This window comes from Nomascus leucogenys, chromosome 9, assembly GCF_006542625.1.
Source record: "Nomascus leucogenys isolate Asia chromosome 9, Asia_NLE_v1, whole genome shotgun sequence".
Lineage (NCBI taxonomy): Eukaryota > Metazoa > Chordata > Mammalia > Primates > Hylobatidae > Nomascus > Nomascus leucogenys.
This window is the reverse complement of record NC_044389.1, coordinates 114610755-114629158: the sequence shown is the minus strand read 5'-3', so window position 1 is coordinate 114629158 and position 18404 is coordinate 114610755. Positions and strand designations below refer to the sequence as shown.

The 18404-nt window shown below is 48.6% G+C and overlaps 1 protein-coding gene across 4 annotated transcripts in view; it reads right to left on the bottom strand.

The window, feature by feature from the left end:
• DIP2C (disco interacting protein 2 homolog C) overlaps positions 1-18404 on the bottom strand; it is a 278224-nt gene that overhangs the window by 256436 nt on the left and 3384 nt on the right. For 2 of the 4 annotated variants that reach the window (XM_030819372.1, XM_030819373.1), the window contains exon 1: positions 11879-12539. The exons of the other annotated variants lie outside the window; for them this stretch is intronic. In XM_030819372.1, the coding sequence (XP_030675232.1) occupies positions 11879-11987 (109 nt within the window). In that variant the 5' untranslated portion in view covers positions 11988-12539. Of the gene's footprint in view, positions 1-11878; positions 12540-18404 lie in introns of those variants that run through there. 4 annotated transcript variants of the gene reach the window in all.

Genomic DNA, 18404 nt, shown 5'->3' with positions numbered 1-18404 from the left:
ATTAACAGAAGAATCACCTAATGCCCGTTTTATTAACTGCTGTTCTTATCAGAACTTGAGGCCAAAGAAAGGGAAAAATAAAAGAGGGGCCAAGGTCATGACACCCCAGTTTGTACAAGGCCAACCAGCCTGCTTGAGGGGGTGAGAGGAGTAGGGTTTTTAAACTGCTGAGTTTTAAAACCATGGCTGTAGGCTGGTGCAGTGGCTCATGCCTGTAAGCCCAGCACTTTGGGAGGCTGAGGTGGGAGGGTTGCTTGAGGCCAGGAGTTCAAGACTAGCCTGGGCAATACAGCAAGACCCTGTCTCTTAAAAAAAAAAAAAAAAAGACTGTTACTAAAATAGTAATAAAGTTATGATTAATACAATAAATTACTGTGTCAACATGGCACCCCCTGCTGTCAGACGAGATGGACTCTCTGTGGCTACGATGAGGCCCAGAGAGAAATGTAAGCGGCATCACAGGGAGGAAGGTTGGCCCGGAAGCCCCACGGCACTAACTCCTGTACGGTTTGTTAACCAGCATAACCCCCGCAATGAGACAGAAGCCTGGTTTAGAGGAATGCTGCCCACGGGATCTTGGCGGACTCCCGACACTGGCCGACCAGACACCCTGCCCTGGGACCCTGCCAGCAGCCCCGACTGGACAGAAGGGCCTCGTGAGTGTCCTTTCCCGCCAGAAGCTGCAGAAGCTGCAGACCCTGAGCCAGTCCTGGCTGTTGACAGAGGCTGCGCAGAAACGTCTGCGCCCAACAGCTCACCTTCGGACGTGACGCGCTGAGTCCACCTCACTTCAAATGTTACGCTCGCCCCAAGGTGAACATGGATGTTACAGGTTAATTCACTGCGCGTGCTAGACTTTCCCTGTAAACGTTCAGACATTCCACGAACATGATGAGCACACACAGCGAACAAACTCCACTTTCCCTGTAAACATTCAAGCATTCCACGAGCCCGATGAGCACACACAGCGAACCCCGGAGCGTTTAAATGCCGCGGCCTCCTCCCCTCCCGAGGGGCGTGTGCTTACAGTTCCCCCAAGACCACATTTCCCAAAGTACAGACCGTTACTCTGAAAATGAAACCTCCTTTTTCCTTCCTTTGTACATCTCGTGGTCATGTTGTTAACAACTATTGCTACAAATGCAAAGAAATGGGGTATCATACATACCGTTCACCGAATTCCTAGCACCAAAGCTTCAGGGCCCCGCAGTCTGACAGAAGCTTCTATTGCCCTAAAGCCAACTCTGGAGATGACGGCCAAGCTGGGAAGAGGCTGCGTCACTGGCAAATCCACACCATGGAGCCCTCCGCAGTTTTGTGTAAGGAATTCTTTGCCTGACCTGGGTTTTGGGGAAATCAGGATGCAAGCAGATATCGTATGCTGTGCCGAGGGACCAGGAAGTCTGCAGAACCTCAGAGGAACACGGACGAACAGCTGCCTCAATGGGCGCCCGTGTCAAGAACACAGACACGCCGAGAGGGGCAGCCAATGCAAGCAATGCCTTCAACTCCAGCACGTGGCGGCGTCCGAGTGTAGGGGCCTCTGGCCAGGCTCCACCACAACTACCATATTCTGTGGCAAAATTTTTAAAATGGGTTTTAACTAGTTATAACTCTGTAACTTGTTTTATAGATAAACAGAGAACACAGGGTACCACAAGTCTCTAAAATACTTTGCCTAGAACCAAGTCTAGAATGCAGACGGCTGCTGCTCCAAGTATGACGAGTCCCCTTCAGTGCCATAAATCCTAGACCTAAGCGACTGAGCGCTCTTCCTAAACCAGAAGGCACCCTCTGCCCCCAGGCCAGTCCATCAGCCCTGGCAGAAGCTTCTAGGGTAAGAGCTTGTGGATTTGTATTGCATAGATGTAAACCCGGCGAAGTCACAGGGGCTCATCCTGGAGGCCTATCCATTTACCCACTCATGCCCCCAGAGAGCCCTGCCCCCACCTCCACACCTGCAGTCACGCTGAAGCAGAACTGGCTTCTAGGCCCTTAAGCCACTCCCACTCTCCCCTGGACACACCCTTCTCAAACCATGAGGCCCAGAGTAGCCTTAACAGGTGGTCCCAACAGAACTGGCCGCTGCATTTTCATACTGGCAAATGAGTCAACACTTACCTAAGTACAGCAACCAAAACAGGATGTTTTTCCACTGAAAAGACCTCGTTTCTGTCCATTTAGCATTGGTATTTTGTGTGGGTGCGTGAGTGGGTGTGTGAGTGTCCGTGTGGTGGCGGGGGTTCTTGTTCTGTCATTTAGGCACAGTGCACCACAAGTACAGTGGTGCTATCATGGTTCAACTGCAGCCTCAACCTCCCAGGCTTGGGTGATCCTGCAGCCTCAGCCTCCCGAGTAGCTGGGACCACAGGTGCACACCACTACTCCTACTTAATTTTTCGCCAGCGTCAGGGTCTTGCTATGTTGCCCAGGCTGATCTCGAACTCCCGGGCTCAAAAGTGATCCGCCCGCCTCAGCCTCCCAAGGTGCTGGGATTACAGGTGTGAGCCACTATGCCCAGCCTAGAATTGACATTTCTTAAACTATTACTGAGTTTGACACATGAACCCCACTTACGTAGTTCCCAGCACACTCTCACAGCTCGAGTGTTTTCCTGTTCAAGGTCAATATCTAAGAAAGGGTCAGAACTGACCCTCCCTCGATGAAGACTAAGGTCAAATGCAGCAGCGTCTCGGGTATGAGGAGAGAAAGAAAGAAGGGTGGAAAACACACATTGAAATTCCCGTGTTAGAATCATCATCACCAACACTTTAAGTTAAGAGCAACCTGCTTTCCAAAACACCTAGCTGCTGGATTAGCTTCAAAGTCACCAGATTCCACAGGCAGGTGCTCAGAGGGACACAGCTTTCTAAAGGCCACACAGCCCGGGGCATCATAACAGCCTCGGGGCAAACTAAACAAAGGCTTGTTTCTCTCAAGGACGAAGGTGCTCAAGTCCTTCCAAAAAGTTCATTCTTCTAAATAGGTTAGACGGCCTCCTACAACACAGTTTAGAGCGCCCACGTGTTCAGGAGTGTGAAGGGAAAATACATCGCAGGACCCCAAAATCACTAAGCTAAAGGGAAGTCAAGGTGGGGAACGGCTTAGGCAAACCTGCCTCCCATGCTCTTCCTAACAGAGATACCTACAAAAAAAAAAAAAAAAAAAAAGCCACGTACCTCCCTCACAACTAGTCCACAAGGACATTTCTCATGGACAGAAGACAGAACTCAAAGTCACCCTCTGCACACGGAGATAAATGTGTATCTGCTTCGTCATGGGCACGTCCTCAACCCTCCTGAGGCCGTGTCACAGGCGTGTCCTCAACCCTCCTGAGGCCGTGTCACAGGCGTGTCCTCAACCCTCCTGAGGCCGTGTCACAGGCGTGTCCTCAACCCTCCTGAGGCCGTGTCTTTAACCTTGGGAAAATGTACTCTCTAAATGGGCTGAGAACTGTCTCAGAGACACTTCTGGTGTACGGGAAGCATTCTTTCCTGTGGGTATAACAATGGAATCACATGGAATTACAAAATGCCACTTTAGTAAAGGCTGAAGGAATTAGGGTTTGAATGCTTTAAAAAAAAAAAAAAAAGGGGGAACGTTCTATTTATCAATGGACCATGAAGCCCACGCCCCCTTCCACAGTGACGATGGTCAACTGGGACGAGGAGCCAGCCCCTCCTGTGGATGCTGCAGAGGCCGCCCTCTGACCCCACCTTCCCAGAGTCCATGCTTCTGCTGCTCAGGTAACAGCAACCCCAGCTTCACGGGGCTCAGGCCTCCAAACACAACTCCCACCCATGCTGGACAATCACCCCGGGGGCGTGTGAAACGGCAGGTGCAACTCTCACCTCATCCTCTTAAAGGGGAAAAGGCGCCTTCCCACTCCTCTTCCTGCTGGTGGAGACAGAGGCAGCAGCCGGATGGTCAGGAGTTGGGCAGCAGGAGGGAAGCAGCCTGGGTCCCTGCTAGTCCCAGATAGCAAATGCCAACCAACCCTGACCTTCACCTTACAGTGAAGAAATCCTTCTCTTTTGTCAGGTCCCTGTTAGAAAGAAGTTCACACCCATTCCTTTAAAAAAAAGATACAACATGGGTGTTTTGCTGATTGACAATATTTCAATTATCTGGGGGCCTTGGGTCAAATGACGCCAACACAGGAAACTGAACCCTGTTATTCAGGAAACTACCCTCCAGCCCCATCTGCCCTCCCAGGCTGTCACCTTACAGCGTTTGTCTGCTGGACGATTATTTTTAACAATACCTGCTCTTAAGAGCTCGGTGTACAGAACAGACAAGAAGTCAGCCTGGGTTGAGGGGAGGCAGGAGCAGACCCCTCTCCCTGCAGGACAGTGGAGGAGGAACCTTCAGCACCCGGGTTTGCAGGATGCTGGATCACAGCATCTCTCACATCTCAAGCACGGCCAGACCCTCCTCCTGCCGCAGCCTGTCCAGGAGAAGGCGGCACCTGCCCTAGAGACCCACAGCCCTGCACGGGCTCAGCTGGAGCTGAACTTTCCTCCCTTGGTAAGAGTCAGGGCCAGGGGTGGGGAGAGGAGAGCAGCAGCAGGCGTGAGGGGCGCTGTGGAAACTCCACACCACGCTAACTCTCATCTGATGTGTTCCGGCCAAAGCCACGCTTCTCAGGGGCATTTCCCTTCACACATCCAGAAATCATCCACGTCTAGTACTCCCCACAGAACAGATCCTTCCCCAGGAGGCAGACACTTGGCTGTAACCCTTGGTAATGAGGGGCGTGCCTTCGTGCCCATTCTGTAGTGTTTCCTGTTACCTATTTTAACCTTAAGCTAAAAATGGTTCTCATTTACACTCTGCAGTGATACAGCGAAACACACAAGATTCAGTGTGATCCCCCACTCGCCACTGCTGACCTCAAGTTCTTTACCTGTTCATTTATATAACCATCTTTACTCAAGCTGCAAGGTTACAGTCTGATCATAAAAAGTCTACAGTGCAGTCATACACCTGCACTCGAACCTTTTATGTCAAATATGTAAAAGGAGCACATGTGTTCGGTTCAAAGAATTATTGGTGTTAACTCCAGGAAATACGACATCTTGTGTCACATTTGCTCTTGCAGTATACTCTGAGAATTAGGTCAAAATAATTATTATAAACATATACACATACTTATATGTATGCAAATGCCACATTTTCGACATTTCTCTCCCATTGCTTATGTAAGCTTCCATCCTGAGGCACACTTCGGGAGCAAAGAGTATCTTCAGATGGATGGTACGTTAGCTCCCCTGGGTTTCCATAACAAACATCACAGATTGGGCAAGCTTAAACAAAATAGATTCTCTCCCAGTTTGGGAGCCAGAAGTCCAAAATCAAGGTGTGGGCAGGGCCACACGCCCACCGCAGGCTCCAAGGGGGATCCTTCCTGCCTCTTCCACTGTGTGCGCTCAGGCGTCCCTTAGCTTGCAGCCACATCACGCCCGTCTCTGCCTCTGTCTTCACACAGCCCTTTCTGTGTCTGTCTCAAATTTCCCTTTCCTCTCCAAGGACACCAGCCATTGGATGTAGGGCCCACCCTAAATCCAGGATATCTCCTGAGAGCATTGTATCTATCTGCAAAGACCTGTTCCCAATAGGGACGTCACAGTCCCGGGGGCTAGAGTTGTATCTATCTGCAAAGACCCTATTCCCAATAGGGACATCAGAGTCCCAGGGGCTAGAGTTGTATCTATCTGCAAAGACCTGTTCCCAATAGGAACATCAGAGTCCCAGGGGTTAGAGTTGTATCTATCTGCAAAGACCTGTTCCCAATAGGGACGTCACAGTCCGGGGGCTAGAGTTGTATCTATCTGCAAAGACCCTATTCCCAATAGGGACATCAGAGTCCCAGGGGTTAGAGTTGTATCTATCTGCAAAGACCTGTTCCCAATAGGGACGTCACAGTCCCGGGGGCTAGAGTTGTATCTATCTGCAAAGACCCTATTCCCAATAGGGACATCAGAGTCCCAGGGGTTAGAGTTGTATCTATCTGCAAAGACCTGTTCCCAATAGGGACGTCACAGTCCTGGGGGCTAGAGTTGTATCTATCTGCAAAGACCCTATTCCCAATAGGGACATCACAGTCCCGGGGGCCAGCATTTTATCTATCTGCAAAGACCTGTTCCCAACAGGGACGTCACAGTCCTGGAGGCTAGGACTGGGACATAAATTTGGGAGGACACAATTTAATGCCAGGAGCCGAACAGACAGTGAACGCGAATCGGAATTCGTTGATGGGACTGACTCCTAGTGCTCTGTGGAGGGGGGGGCCATCCTGAGAGGTGCTAAGACAAAGACGGTGAGTGCTGTTTTTGGAAGCCTAAGCTATGACTCGGTTTTGACTGATTAAACCTTCTTTCCAGCAAACAGCTCCTACATGAACAGAAGAGTGTGTGGGAAATCCAAAGGGAAAAGGCAGTCACCTGAAACCATCCTCTTGACCCCCCAGTTCCGTGTTCTACTTGAGTATCTCAAAGTTAACACAGGCCAGTTCTTTATTCTGTTTTTCCTAGAACGTATCATCCCTGCCGTGATACCACCACCCATTTTGTAGTCATAGAAGATAAACAAAAGAAGGTGGGCATCAGGCATGAGGCTGGCTGTGTCCTGTGTCTCACCCCAGGCTCTCCTCACCGCACCCCGTCAGGCAGCCTGAAGGCACTCGCCCAGGTCCCAGGTGAAGTCTGATTCCCTCCGTGGGGGAAAAAGTGAGGGTGGAGTGAGTTTGACAACCTGCCCACCCAGAGGCAAGGCTGTATGAAGGAGGCAGTGGGATCTCGGCCCCTGCACAGCTCCCTGGACTTCACCTGGACCAGAATCTCTCTGATTTGGGGGTAAATATGACTCAAACATGGCAGGTGCGTCTCTCCACTGAAAGGACTCTTATTTAAAACTGTTTCTAAAATACCCATTGTTAACAAATAAGGATCACCCTGGCAGACTCCAGTTCCTTTCAGTTTGCCTCTTTTCTTCCCACAAGTGGGTCTCTAATGCCCAAGGAAGCTCAGACAACACAAGTCACTGCGATCTGGCTCCAGCATCTGCCCCCACACACACTTGTCCCCAGGGCACCCAGCATCCTGCCCCCCCCCGTCCTCCTCCCTCCCCCCCTCGCACACTTGTGCCCACGGCACCCAGGAGACGGGTATCAACCCAGGTTTCAGCCAGGCTTATGTTCTCCCCATTAACATGACAACAGGAGAGGGATGAGGGAAGACACGAGACACAGGCTGGTGAGTCAACACTGGGTGGTGCAAACCCATTGCTCTGGCTACAAGCAAAGCTCTTGGGGTCTCCCTAAATATTGAGCCATTATCTTTCATCTGTGAATTTTTTTTTTTTTTTTTTTGAGACCGAGTCTCGCTCTGTAGCCCAGGCTGGAGTGCAGTGGCAATCTCTGCTCACTGCAGCCTCCACCTCCCAGGTTCAAGCGATTCTCCTGCCTCAGCCTCCCAAGTAGCTTGGATTACAGGGACGTGCCACCATGCCTGGCTATTTTTTGTATTTTTGGTAAAGATGGGGTTTCTCCATGTTGGCCAATCTGGTCCTTGAACTCCTGGCCTCAAGCGATCTGCTGCTGCCTCGGCCTCCCAAAAGAGCTGGGATAACAGCCGTGAGCCTGTAAATTTATTTTAAATTTTTAAACTTTTTATGTTTCTAGACTCTGTATCCTCTGAGGATAACAAATGCTTCCCGAGTTATTTTTTTGGGACAAGATCTTGCTCTGTCACCCAGGCTGGCGTGCAGTGGCACAATGACAGCTCACACCAGCCTCAAACTCTGGGCTCCAGAGATCCTTCCACCTCCCACTCCCAAGTAGCTAGGACTACAGCTGTGCACCACCACGCTCGGCTAGTTCTTTTTTGTAGAGATGGGATCTTGCTATCTGGTTGCCTAGCCTGGTCTCAAACTACTGGCCTCAAGCTATCCTTCAGCCTTGGCCTTCCAAAGCACTGGAACTACAGGCATGAGCCACCGTGCCCAGTCTCCTGAAGATTTTCATCATAAACAGGTGCCACAATCCTGGACTCTTCCAGCTCGGGCCATACAGGGGCTAGTGCAAGAGAGGGATGGTTCAGGGTCTCAAAGTGGAAACGATGGGGCCTGCCTGTGCTCTCAGATCTAAGTCAATGCTGTCGGCCTCTGGGTTTGAGTGTTTTGGGTTTTTGTTCTTCTCTAGCTGAACTTAAGAACCTCACAAATAAGTCTAAGAACTTCAAATTACCCAGGAAGGGATATAAACATTCTAAGGTTCTTATTGAAAACAATATTTTTAACAAAAGATAACTGTACCTATTAATACTATCACGATTCTAAATTATATCAAAAACAAATTATAAGCAATGGGTAATATGACTTTGAAAAATGTGCTCATTAGCAAAAAGCAGCACATAATTTAAATGTACATGACTAGAAAAGAACACTTTTTCTGTGTTCATGAATCTGCTATATGACCTCAGTTGTGAGTTGTCTGTTCGTGTCATTCCCTGCGTTTTGTGAATCTGTTCCGTGACCTCAGTTGTGAGTTGTCTGTTCATGTCATTCCATGTGTTTTGTGAATCTGCTATATGACCTCAGTTGTGAGTTGTCTGTTCACGTCATTCTGTGTTTTTGAATCTGCTATATGACCTCAGTTGTGAGTTGTCTGTTCACGTCATTCTGTGTGTTTTGTGAATCTGCTATATGACCTCAGTTGTGAGTTGTCTGTTCACGTCATTCCCTGCGTTTTGTGAATCTGTTCCGTGACCTCAGTTGTGAGTTGTCTGTTCACGTCATTCCGTGCATTTTGTGAATCTGTTCCATGACCTCACTTGTGAGGTGTCTGTTCATGTCATTCTGTGTGTTTACTGAATTCCTACGGCATTTCTCATCGATTGAGCAAACCTTTCATAGAGTACTCATATTAATCCTTTAATCTTTGCTGTATTCGATTCTTAAATATTTATTTTGCTTCTAGAGTTTGTACTCTATCCTGGGGTTCCAGGCCTGTGGATTCAACCAACTATAGATCAAGAATTTTTTTTAATTTGCACTAACCATTCAGACTTTATTATTCATTAAACAATATAGTTTAACAACTATTCACATGGCATGTACATGGTATAGGTGTTACGAGCAATCCTGACATGACTGAAAGTCTGCAGGAGGGTGTGCATGTCATATGCAAACACTATGCCACTTTATACCAGGGACCTGAGCGCCCACAGACCTTGGTATCCACAGGCAGTCCTGCAACCCACCCCCATGGGCACTGTGGAATGGCTATAATAGAAAATATAGAGGTTTTAAAAAGTTATGTACTAAATCTAATATTTTGTTAAGAAATCACTGTGTATCACGTGTATTATTTGGAAGTCCTTCCTGGTCCAGAGACTTGACGTGTTCTTATCTTTTTGTCCACTGATCTAACTAGTCATTCCAGTAACTTTATTGAACACAAATCAATTTTACAATTAAATTCTTACAGGAATCACACTCATACTGTAAGCTGCTTTGGTTTTTAAAGTGAAATAACCAATAGTTTTGAAAAACGCTATATCATAGAATAACAGGATAAAGCAGACCCACAATATGCAAAAACATGGGATTCCAAAGCTAATCAGTATAAAACACATTACAAAACCCCTAAATATGAAAATGTTTGACACCACAACAGATATTCCAGAAAAAAACAAGATGTTCAAAAAAGCCATTTACAGAAAACCACTTTCCCCTTCACTTTTCACATGGTTTCTAGAAGCTTGTGTTTGGCAATAACCATGAATCAGAAGTAGCATCCGCTGCAACTACTGCTACTGCAACACAGAATATTACAGCAAAATAAAAAGGACACAGCGTATTTCCTATTTATGAGAACAGGTAAGGTGTTATAAAAATGATGTGTGTGTTCTAAAGTCAACAATGTTCAAATTCTAGATCTCCCGCAGACACTAGATGGTAAATGCCAAAGCTATGTACTTGGTAACTTCCAAGGAGACCAAGTTCAGAGCTGTCACAACGCAGCACCATCCTCACACAATTATCTCAGGCGTGTTTGAGGGCAAGTGCCCCCGTCACAGGGGGAAAGTTCCTTTACACTGGGAACCAGAGAGCAAAACCTAAAACACTTCCTCAAACCTCAAGACAGTCTTGAGTCCTCTTCTCCTTGCCCCTTCTCTTACTGAGAAAGCCTATTCTATAAACAATCTGTAGTGCTTACCAGAGCTGGGGCAGGAGGAAAGCTAGTGTTTGGCAGACCGAGTTTCAAGCATGGAGAGACCGGGAAGATGGCGGTGATCGTGGCATGACAGTGTGAATATACTTAATGCCACACCAAACCGTACACTTAAAAATGGTGGGAGTGCTATGTAATTTTACCACAATAAAAAGACTTTAACTGAGAAAAGTAATAATTACTGTCTCCCATTTCTTGCATCCTGTAAGGTGCATTTGCTTTTAGAAATCCTCAGAGCAATCATGAAAGACTAATAACCCTGTCCTCTCTGAAACACAGGTAAAGTCTTTCAAGGGTTTTGATTATAGGAAAGTAGCTGGAAAGCAACGCGTGCATTAGACACGGCAGCCGTGATAGGACAAACACATGGTAGGAAGGTGGTGGTCGTGCTGCACGCAGATAGGAAGGGTGTGGGGAGCCACGACACCCAATGCTCGGGAGGCACCTGGGCAGGAGCTGAGAATGTACCAAACACGTCTATCACTCAACATTCACGGACCCTGAGTCTAGCCACTGCCGCTGACACCCACTCTGGCCAAGGTGTCCTCTGTCACAGAGGCACGCACCCTGCCGAGGACAGTGCACAGGTTAAATGTCAAAGCACAGACATGCTCAGGTCTAGCTGCTCAGAAAGAAGCAAAAACAACACATTTCCCAGACCCCGCAGCGTGACCCTCCACCTGACCACACCCATCTCTCCTGCACCCCACAGCGTGACCCTCCACCCGGCCACACCTGTCTCTCCTGCACCCCACAGCGTGACCCTCCACCCGCCACACCGTCTCTCCTGCACCCCACAGCGTGACCCTCCACCCGGCCACACCTGTCTCTCCTGCACCCCACAGCGTGACCCTCCACCCGGCCACACCTGTCTCTCCTGCACCCCACAGCATGACCCTCCACCCGACCACACCACCCCCACCCCACACCCTGTCTCTCCTGCACCCCACAGCTGACCCTCCACCGACCACACCGTCTCTCCTGCACCCACAGCGTGACCCTCCACCCGACCACACCCGTCTCTCCTGCACCCCACAGCGTGACCCTCCACCCGACCACACCCATCTCTCCTGCATCCCCACAGCATGACCCTCCACCCGACCACACCCGTCTCTCCTGGACCCCACAGTGTAACCCTCCACCTGACCGCACCCCATCCCGTGCATCCCTGCACCTGTCTCTCGGCCCTCCTCACCGCATTTCCTCATTTTCTCGTTGGGTCACGCACCAACAATCCGCTGTGTGCTTGGTGCACTGAGCCTTGTCAGGGGCCTCTGGGCCCCGTGCCAGGACACGCCCCTGGGGACTCCCAGGACACACATTGGTCTCCTGCAGGACACTTGGCTCTTCTATCTACGGGAGCCGGCACCCACCCCTACAACTGAAAAGTCACAGAAGGCCCCTCACCAACCCAGCAGCACCTTGAGGCCACATCCCACTTGCCTGCTGGCTCCTGAGCCTCCCACCCTGTGACGGCTCGCTCCTTTCCGAGCTCCTTCGGTTCCCTGCCTCGAATCCACTGGTTCCTGTCCTCATGGGCCTCTTTCCTGTCATCTGACAGTGTTCCACCAGGACCCTCTGGCTCTCACGCCACCCCAGCTCCACAGGCCACCCACTGGGTGGAGCGCATGCATCCAGCCCGACCTTGCTGAAGTGCTCCAGATGGCCCTGGATTCAAACTGCACTGTCGCGGCTTCCCGTCAGTGTGGCATCTGCGAGTTACCTCCTGGGCGATGCCAGGTGACGGTAACATCAACCGGGAGGCAACGCTGAGAAGCAGAACGCATGGTGCAGTGCCCAGAACATCACGTCCCTCAACAGACGCTCCGTGTCTTCTCCTCTCCTGGCAGAGCTTTGCTGTAGGAAGAAGGCCATTCCTCCAGTGCTGCTACTTCCAACACTGGGGAAAACAAGCTTCAGAAATGAACGGTGTCAAAGAGGCAGGACCCACCACAGCAGGGCTGCCGGCGGCCGGACGACCACAGCCCCAGCATTCCCCAACCACCACGGCTGACAGCCCAGGCTCCAGAAATGCGAGCTTCAGCCTTAGGAGTAAAAACCCTCCCAAGCTAACTATTTCTTCAACAATCGAATTGGGGATTGGGGGGTTCTAACCCTGCCCCTCTCGATACCACAGATCATCAGATCCCAGTTCTTATCGGATTGGGGAGTGGGGAGTTCTGACCCTGCCCCTCTTGATAGCACAGATAATCAGATCCCAGTTCTTTTCTAAGCCCAGCACTTTGCTTCTGCCACATGCAGTCATCCTCAGCACCAGGAAAAGTCAGAAACGTTGAGTGATGACGATGACACCAATACCAAAAGTCAGAAACATTGAGTGATGATGATGACACCAATACCAACACATGTGGTTCTGGCGGCTTTGGTAACTCACTGCACAGATACAACTGGACAGCGGTGAGATCCATGGACATCACCAGTCTTCCCAAGGATCATGTTCCCGAATCTTCTGCGTTAGGAATAACCGTCTCCTTTGCAAGGGCTGAGCCATGCTTCCCACTCGCCTGTCCTCTGCCTTCACCAGCTTTGTGCACATTTCCGGGCAAGTGTTTGTGCAGGTGTCATCACTGATAGTACCGAGAACGTACAGACACCCCACACAGAAATGGGTAACCCTGTTAGGAGCTGTGCAGGGAGATCTAACTCATCAGATGTGCCAAATTCCTGTTGCCATGGAAATTAAACTGACATTGCTATGACCCTATCTCTTACTGCACCACTAAAGACCATCTGGGTAAGAGGAATGTGCTTCTGCAGAGCATTCAGCTCACGTTTACATGTTGGTTTTCCCTGAATACAGTTGTTACACGAGACAGAAATCAGTAAGATGGGCTGTAACATATAGTATGGATCATTGTGTCTCCTAGGCTCAAACACATCCTTTAAGATCCTCAGAAAATGAAGTTTAACTCTCTGGGGACGTGAGTTACATAGTAACATGTTTTGGATACAGTCTCTTTCACATTCTAAATATCAACACCAAATAAGTTCTTTAGTTTCTTTTTAAATTGAAAAGCAATTTACAAACCATAAAATCCCCCATATTAAAGGGTACAATTCAGTCTTTTTAGCATATTCTCAAAGCTGCACAACAATCACCACTAGTATTTAATTCTGGGACTTTTTCACCACCCGCAAAAGAAACCTTGAATCCATTAAGAGTCAGCACCTGCTCCTTCCTTCCACCAGTCCCCGGCAATCGCCAGCTGACTTCTGTTTCTCTGGATTTGCCCATTCTGGACGCCTGTTGTGAGTGGACTCACACAGTGCATGACCTTTGGCGTGACCTTTGGCGCCGGCATCTTTCACGTTCAAGGCTCGTTGGGGTTGGAGCACGTGCTGTTTTGTTCCTTTTTATGGCTGAGTGATACTCCATCGTGTGCATATATTTTCTTTATCCGTTCATCTGTTGACAGACACCTGGGCTGTTTCTACTGACTATTACGAATAATGCTGCTATGAAGATTCTTGCATAAGATTTTTTTGTAAAAATGTTTTCAGTTTTCTTCGGCATATGCCTGGGAGTGAAATTGCTGGGTCGTATGGTGATTTTATGCTTAACTTTTCTGAGGAACTGCCAGACTTTTCCAAAGCAACTGTACCATTTGCCTTCCCCTCCCACTAGCAATATATAGATTCCAATTTTCCCATCTTCACCAACATGTCACCATCCAATACTGGGGTTTTACTCATCCCAGTGGTTGTGAAGTGGCATCTCACGGTGGTTTTGATTTCCATTTCTAAGATGACGAATTCTGTTGAACATCTCATGTGCTTTTTAAGGCATTTATATCTTTCTTTGGAGAATGTCTATTCAAATCCTTTGTCCATTTTTAAATTGGATTTTCTTTTTATTGCTGAGTAAGAGTTTTTAAAGATATTCTTGATATCAGGCCCTTATCAGGATAATGTATCTTGTTCTGTGGGATTTTTTACTTTAATAGTATCCTTTGAAATGAACATTTTTAATTTTGATACTTTTTCTCTTCCGTTGCTTGTTATGCTTTAGACGTCTCATCTAAGGAACAACTGCTTAATCCAACGTAACAGTTTCACCTGGATTCTCCCCTAAGGGTGTCATGGGCTGAACTGTGTCCCCCCCCCCACCAGGATTCCCATGTTAAAGTCACAACATCCAGAAACTCAAAATGTCACTGTATTTAAATACAGGGCCTTTAACGTGGCAATTTAGGTCCCATAAGATCTTAAGAGTAAGGCCTTGATCCAATATGACTGGTGTGGTTTTTTTTTTTTTTTTTTTTTTTTTTGAGAGTTTCACTCTCATTGCCCAGGCTGGAGTGTAATGGCATGATCTCAGCTCACGGCAACCTCCGCCTCCCAGGTTCAAGCGATTCTCCTGCCTCAGCCTCCTGAGTAGCTGGGATTACAGGCATCTGCCACAATGCCCAGCTAATTTTTTGTATTTTTAATAGAGATGAGGTTTCACCATGTTGGCCAGGCTGATCTGGAACTCCTGACCTCAGGTGATCCACCCACCTCAGCCTCCCAAAATGCTGGGATTACAGGTGTGAGCCACCACACCCGGCTCTGACTGGTGTTCTTATAATAGGAGAGAATTTAGACACACAGAGTCCTCAGTGCTACACACACATAAGAGAAACCCATGAGGACACAGAGAAGACGCTGTCTACACAGCATGGGGTGAGGCCCCGGAGGATGCAACCCTGCCCAGACTTTGACCCCAGGCTTCCAGCCTCCAGAACAAAGGAAATAAGATGCTGTTGTTTAAGCCTCATGGTCTGTGGTGTCTGTTACGGTACCCAGCAGACTGACAGAATGGGTCTCACACTATCGGCTCTTACACTGGATCCATTTTGAGACATTTTTTTGTGTAGGGTGAGGGAGGGTCCAGTCCATCCTTTTCCATGTGGATATCCAGTTGTCCCAGGCCCACTGAGTTGTGAAAGGAAAAAAGTAAAGCAACCCCTTACATCCTTTCTCCAGCAACAGATTAGAAGGTACACTGAAGAATCGTGGACAATGTGTTGTCGGTTTAAGCCAGTGGTCTTCAAACTTTTGGGTCTCAGGAACCCTTTGTACTTTATTAAAGATCACAAAAAGCTTTCTCATGAGGCTGGGCACAGTGGCTCATGCCTGTAATCCCAGCACTTTGGGAGGCCGAGGCAGGTGGATCACTTCAGGTTAGAGTTCCAGACCAGCCTGACCAACATGGTGAAACCCCATCTCTACTAAAATATAAAAATTATCCAGGAGTGGTGGTGGGTGCCTGTAGTCCCAGCTAGTTGGGAGGCTGAGGCAGGAGAATCGCTTGAACCCAGGAGGTGGAGGTTGAAGTGAGCCGAGGTCACGCCACTGCACTCCAGCCTGGGTGACAGAGCAAGACTCTGTCTCAAAAAAAAAAAAAAAAAAAAAGTAACAAATTTATTTTAAATAAAGTCATTACATGGTAATAAACAACATAGTCTTAAAGAAAAAACCATTTTCCAAAATAAGCAGCAGTGTGGCAACAGTTTGTGCTGCTGTGAAAACACCTAACACCTCTCTACACCTCAGACAGCAGGGTTCTCACGCCTGCATCTGCGTTAAGTGGGCTGCAGAGCTGTGGTTGAAGTTTATGAAGAAAGTCTGACCCCATGCTTATATACAGTTAGGAAGAAGTATTTTCATTGTGTTTTCAGATAATTTTAGGTATTCTCTGCTGCCAAATGCAACAAGCGGCACTTCTGCAATGCAGAGTCTGGACCCTGGTCAACGGGCCTTCCTGCCCCAATTCCTTCTAAGCCGACTGGTCTGTCCTGCACTTGAATGGCTCTTTTACCAGCACACGATTTTGTAATCACACTTTGGTTAGAAAACACTGGTTCAGAGTTATGAGCAGCTTCCATGTTTCATTATATAATGTCAAAAAAAATCACATCAATATCACCATTGGTCACATGAAAAAGTGGTGGACACAAGATTTTTATATTTTAATTTTCACTGGAAAGCTCAAATGTCTATCATTGGGAATAATGTAAGGTATTTTCCTTGAGATGAAAGAGTCGATTTGTTCATTTATCAGGCCACACCTGCACATACTTACATCTGAAGTGGCAGAGTTTGTAAGTCATTCTTTAGATAAAGAAGGCCGTTAGTGGAAGAAGCAGTTCTGCAGGTTCATAGCTCAGGGGCACCAGGTGCTCTCCCAAGATAACCATCCAATCCTCAGAAGACGCACCTCTGCATACTTCCTGTTTCTCATTCAGAACATTCCAGAGGGAACCCTGAATCCCAGTGCTGCAGCGGGACTGAAGTTTGCTCTCACCCACACAATAAACCCAGGAAGCTCCCCCAGCCCCCACCCCGAGGCCACAGCCTTGGTCCTCTGATCTAGGAGGGCTCCTGCAGCTCCAGCCTACAGGGAAAAGCATGCACCCACATGTCAGAAAGCCCTCCCAGGCCCGGCGAGTGCTTCCGCTTATGTGCCAGCCAAGTGTGTGTGGCAAGGCCACAGCCAGCTGTAAGGCAGGCAAGTGAGGTACCCAGCAAATACTCAGGCCTCATGTTACAGACCGGGAAGGCAGGCAGACAGCAAGGTACCCAGCAGGGTTCACATTATCCAGGAGGAAGGGAGGGTGGAGACAAGGGGGCTGGAACAGTCTCTGTCATGAGCTTTAGCATTTACAAGGCTCGCTGAAGATTATCTGATTTGATCTTCACAATAACTCAACAAGATAGGCAGAGGCATGACTGTTTTCAGAGATCCAGAGAACTGATGATGACCACGTGCTCTTCCCACGGGCTCCCAGAAATCATCCTCAAATCATCTCTCAGTTTATATATGTGATAAAATCTCAGTCACGTCCCTCTCTGCAGGGGGACTTTAACGCTGCCCTGCTGTTCCATCGCACCCCTGCCCTCTCCTGCATTTCAGCCACGCCCACCATCCCTGGGAAGCCCACACCACCCCACCCGCAGCTGCTGATGGCTTGGGTCACCCTTATCTCTCATTTCCACCTGCAGGGACCTGTTCTTCCTTCAAATGCAGCTCAAACTCACTCGTTGTGTGAAGACTTTTTCAGCCATCACAACTGTCATGTGTAAAAGCAGTCTGGAATGCTTCATTTAGGAGGTGCTTGTGTTGCCTCATTGGCTGTGATCGGGACCAAATTCTGAGCAAACCAGGTGGTATGGTGGTCCCCTGTCCCCACCTCTGCCCCAGTGCACTTAAAACGAGGATTCCTGGAAGCACCTTTTCAGTCCAATTCACACATGAGTCTGCCCGACCCCCCAGGAAAGCCCTGGCAGTCAGGGCTCAGGGCCCCCAGGTGGGTAAGGAGAGCTTGGTGCCCTCTCTGGAGTTGTCGCCCAGAGACCCACGGCTGGAAGGGAAGAAACTTGTGTCCTGTAAAACATCCAGGCCCGAGACCCACTCAGGAGCAGAAGACAGGAAAGGAGCCTCGAACAGACCCTCAGAAGGGCAGTCGGCAGGAGCCGCGGAGGCCACCGGGATGGAGGGATGGAGGGATGCAGCGAGGCCAGAGGTTATGTGGCTGGGAGGGAAGTGATGTGGCCAGAGGTGACTTGGCGGGGGATGCGGGGTGACATGGTGTGGTGGGGGGAGGAGACGTGGCCAGAGGGGACATGGCCGGGGGAGGAGACACGGCTGGAAGCGGCAAGAGGGGTCTCCAGGCCTCAGACTGTGGAGCTTCCATGCTTGCATGACCTCACAGACTGTGCCTGATTTATGGATGACATTTTAATTAAGATGTTATATCTAACTTTAAAGTAGCAATTTAGAACCATTGTGTACATTTAAAGCACGGTACAAATATAGCACATTTCCCAAACCAAAGAACAGTGCATTGCAGGAAAAATAGCAGCTCACCAAAAAAAAAAAAAAAAAAAGTGAGTAAAGAAAAAATTCCTTTAAGATCAGAAATAAACATCCTACAGCTCTTCTAGTCCAATCCCCACCCTAACATGAATGGGGGGAAACGGGAAGTAGATTCTAGTTAGTCAGAATTAAAGGCAAAACCGATCCACTTTACTTTCTACTTGACAAAAAACAAGAAGCTCATCAAGGAATCCCTACAAACAGTAGCTTTAAGAGTCCCCAAAATGCAAAATTTACCTTCAAATTAAATCAACTGCTAAGTGTGTATAAAGTCATTTTTTTCATTATCGC